General features: G+C 38.0%; 1 protein-coding gene across 1 annotated transcript; it reads right to left on the bottom strand.

The window, feature by feature from the left end:
• Positions 1–615: 615 nt before the first annotated feature.
• On the bottom strand, positions 616–4,018 carry tmem120ab (transmembrane protein 120Ab). Its single transcript, XM_085794445.1, has 12 exons — positions 3,815–4,018; positions 3,454–3,572; positions 3,151–3,267; positions 2,988–3,047; positions 2,622–2,717; positions 2,417–2,506; positions 2,185–2,250; positions 1,989–2,050; positions 1,821–1,913; positions 1,614–1,678; positions 1,234–1,302; positions 616–925 (listed from the first exon to the last, which is right to left on the bottom strand). The coding sequence occupies exons 1-12, from the start codon at positions 3,881–3,883 to the stop codon at positions 812–814; spliced, it is 1,020 nt and encodes a 339-aa protein (XP_085650571.1). The 5' UTR covers positions 3,884–4,018; the 3' UTR covers positions 616–811.
• Positions 4,019–4,550: the final 532 nt, after the last annotated feature.

The following is a 4,550-nucleotide window of genomic DNA, read 5'->3' as shown; positions in this document are numbered from 1 at the left end:
TAATTTCGCTTAGTCACGTGTTTTCAATTGGACTGGTCTACGAAGGCATTACCTAATGTCAATGTGCACATGTAACCTGTTATAATAAATAACTGTGGAGGTGCAGCAGGCGAAGGGTCACGGTTATGTAATCACACCCTCAGACTCTGTGTATCCTTGACAGGCTGAAAGACAGACTCATCAGACGTGTCCTCCAAAGCTTAAAGGCTGTTTGTATCCACAGCACCAAGGAGACATGGTAGATAGCCCATATGAAGCTCTTCTTTCTGATTGCTCAACTCTTTCACACCCTGAAAAATTCTAGGCTATAATAAGAAATATCATAATATTTTGACCAAATCAAAATAACAGTGAGCTAAAAATGAGCAGCACTCCATACATCTGTGGAGTGTAAGTCTATGTTTATACATCCAACTTCTATTCCATCAGGTAAAAGGGGTAAATAAGAAATGATAAAAGGCATGCATGGGCAAGCACAAAACATCCAGATGTACTAAAAAAAAAAAAAGCTTCACAGGGCTGAGTGTCTGTAAAATTGATGGCTTCTTTCATCCACTATTTGTTTTTCTTATGAGAACCATTTTCCACTTGACAAAGACAAGAATACAGAAGCACTGAAGTATGATTTACCCTTTAATGGTGATTGATTACAGCACATTTTTATATCTTTGTGTCTATAGTACATGTTTTGTAGAGATATCCTGTTGTGATATAGTAATATGATAGTATAATGACAATATCAGCTTTGATTTGAAAAGGAACACTGATATTTAACTTTTCATGGACACTTTAATACTTTTATTGTTCTCTATCACGGACTCTTTGGTTTCTGTTTTCTGCTCTTGAGCTTCTGACGAACCACAGCGAGAGTGGTGAAGAAATTTCCCATGAAGAGAATAAGGAAGCACAGACCACACATCAAAACCTGGCATGACATGGAAAATAAGAGAAAACATGAGTAAGCATAATATCTTTGATTCATTATAATTTTCTTCATATAAGGACCAGACTAGGAAGTATTCAGAAAAAAATGTAATGCTACTCTCATGTATGTGAATACAAATAATTAATGAGGGCGGCTGATTTAAAAGAAATTAGATACTGTAAATTTATAGTATTAGCAAATATGAAGAGTTGATGCTGGAAAGATAAATAGATAGAGTACATTTTTAACTTATTAAAACAGTAACAGGGTCAAACAGGGTGAAACTCAGTTATTGTGATAGCACGGACCTGCCACTCTTTACAGTCTGGGAGCTGAGCCATTCTGAAGAGAGAGATGCCATTGAAGAGCTGCCAGAACTGCAGGATAAAACATGAGTACTTGAGAGTTTTTTTATGTTTAGAAGTGAATGGATGCACAGTAGAAGGTTAAGATGTTATCCACATCAGCAATACCCTAAACATTGTCTCAGATATTTATATAAAAAAAATGCAGGGTAATGTTAGACATAGAATGACATCAGCATTTTTCATCAGCTTTAGTGTGTCATGTGTCACCCAGTCTGAACCATGACACAGCATATCGTTTTTAATGCAAACTAAGCAGCTAGTTAAGAGGAAATTTCTCAAGTTCAGTTGCACATCATCTCATTGTCCCAGACTGTACTCACATGGCCAAAAAAGAGGAAGGGCAATAGAAACGTCAGCCCTTTCCACATCCAGGACTGAAATCCCTCTGAGGATAGGAGACAGATAAAGCTTCAAAGTGTTTTTCTCCCCCCAACATCTGTTCATTACAGTACCAGCCACAGATGTGGGTGTTCAGATTTCAAACATTTTTGCAATTACAGTATGATAAGGTGAGAGCATCTGCCTACCCACGGTCAGATCCATGTTGTGTCTTTCTCCCAAGGCTCGTAGTCTGTACAGACACCCACTCTGATAATAGCACTGCAGACACTGAACGAAACCTGAATGTGCCAGATACAGGTTATAAGGCTTTGGTTTGATGTCTTAAAAGTTAGAGTATGAATGTTTGACCTTACTTTGATACAAGCTGTAGGCAAGGAACTGGTTCCTAAAAGCATTGTATGGGTTCCCTTCTGGCCTGAGAGAGGGGAAGTTTGTCATTTAGCAGAAAAAACAACTGCAAATAGTATGTGTATGAAAATGTACAAGTCACCATGGAGTTTCATGGATTTTTAATCTGTAATTGAAGTTTTTATTTTTCTTCATACTCACCATGTCAGCATCACACCAGACAAAAAAGCTGAGATGTAGTGATGAAAAACCCACCAGCCTTTGATTCTGTGATTTCGGACACATTTTACCATATATTATTATTATTTATTCATTTTGCATGTAGTTTCCCTGAGTTGTCAAAGAATATTCATGAAAATAAAAGAAAGGTCAGAGGGTTTTGCACAGAGCATATAAAATTATACACTTATAAAGAGAAGAATGAGTGGCTTACTTGGAGCCATTAGTGATGAGGATACTTTCCCTGATAGTTAATGTACAATAGTACCACACCAGCAGGAAATTGAAGATGGTGTCAAGAAATCTAAAATTGGGGAAATAACACCAGTGCTGAACAGCAGTGTACATGGAATAAACCTACTGTAATTTACAAGAATGGATCAGCTGTGATGTGTGATATACTTAATGGCAATGCATACCTGTAGCTTACAAAGAAATAGCACATGAAGGAGCACAGCAGCAGGATGACCGTGGAGTACAGCTTGAACTTCTCATATTCATCTTTGTAGGCAAATCTGACAAAATATGTGATTGATTCAGGACTCGATATACAACAAACAGTCTTCAAGTTTAATTGAATAGGCAGAAATCCATTAACCAAGGAAATGCTCGGCCACATAGTTTGACTTGTGAAACTAAAACTGTGAAGAATTTCACAACAGGAGATAAGTACAAAGATAAAAATTGAGGTTCTGCTTGAAAATGTATTGAGCTAGATTTATGTTATCATGCAGTTAATTAGTGTATATTCAGGGTCTGTGTTTGCTTCATCGATCATTGCTTACTTTGACTGCTTGCTGAGGAGAGTGACATTCACATTCCCAAGGACCAGACTGAGATACAGCCTGCAGTGTGAAATGATAATATTAATTTTCCCTTGTTCAGCTTTGCACAGCAGCACCATGACTCCCAGCAACAGCACAACTGTAAATAAAATAAAGGCGTCACCCATTTTTCTTGGGAAGAAAAGCTTCCATCTCAAAGAAAGCATTCGGCCGTGTCTCAATTTTCCCTTTGATCTCATCCAGGTTTTTCGCGTCTTCTTCTGCGGCTCCTTTGTTGCTTCTGATGGATCATATAAAAGCACAAGATATATTTACAGTGTGAGCTGAGGAGGGTCCACTTTCTCTGTATGGGTTGTTATTTCTTCCTTCCTGTATGTTTGTGAAAGAGTTTATGTGGCCAGATGTCCTGTATTCATATAACTATTAAAATTTGTTTGTCTAATTTTATGTTTTTGTGGAGACTTACTTTTTCACTAGCTGTGATATCTCCTTCAGTCTTCTCCGTTGATGGGAAATGGAGGAAGAGCAGTTTTTTTGTAGTTTGGAAATTTCATCCAGTTTCTGTAAGTACTTTCTGTGTGTCTCCTGGAAACCATGAAAATGTGCGGTTGTATCAGTAACTGAAGAAAATTATTGTACAGGTTTTTGTAGTAAACCTATTTGACATTAACCACAGCATTGCTGGTGTATGGCAGTTTTATAGGTGTAATTGCTGAATGTTAGAAGCATTTCATCAATTGAGTGACAGAACAGCGAGCAAGGAGTCTGTTGAGCAAGAGACGAAGACAACTGGTTCATGTGAGCAACGAGAGTGATTTGTTTCTTACCTCAAGTTGTTGATATTCAACCTCCAGATTTTTCCACTCCTCCAAGATGTGTGTCAAACCTTGAGGCATCTTTCACTTAATTTCACTTCAACTGCACTGAGCTCTAATTGTTTATCCTACAAGAAATGCTATGGTGAAGAATTGCTCTTCAGGGTGGATCACATCTCCATGGAAAGTTTATTGCATTCAGTGAACTTTGACTGGGGCAAATGCGCACGCTTTTCCCTTGGACATTGTTCTGTCGAAGTTCTCTGGTGCACACATTGTTCAGAGCTCTGTCGCTCACAAAGTTAAAGGTAACAGGTTATTGTAGAATACACTAAATAATATGCAAAGACGAGGGATCTAGATTTTTACATTTGCCATGATTCATCTGAGTCCCCTGTTGTATTTGCACTATTTTACCTTTCATCTAAGTATGTTTCTAACTTCAACAGCTGCACATCAGTGACATCTGGTGGATAAAATCTGTTAGGCTACTATCTCACTAAACAAATGGTTAGAGCACCTCTACGCCAAAAGGAAATGTTTAACTGTGGTACTGTTGAATGCAACGAGAGCATCAGCACCCTCTGCTGTGTACAATGAGAAATGAAAAAGTCTCCCATGTTCGGGTGTAGAAAAGGGATCTTTCTTTCTTTCTTTCTTCTCTTTTTGCTTTAGCCTACTTGAGTTCGTTGTGATTACAGTGTTATGACACAAAAGTATTGTTTTTTTGCTTTCTGTCTGGGGCTGA

The sequence above is a fragment of the Trachurus japonicus genome, chromosome 13, assembly GCF_045865225.1.
Source record: "Trachurus japonicus isolate A0001 chromosome 13, Traja_1.0".
Classification (NCBI taxonomy): domain Eukaryota; kingdom Metazoa; phylum Chordata; class Actinopteri; order Carangiformes; family Carangidae; genus Trachurus; species Trachurus japonicus.
The sequence above is the reverse complement of the archived record's forward strand: the minus strand, read 5'-3'. Positions and strand labels throughout refer to the sequence as shown.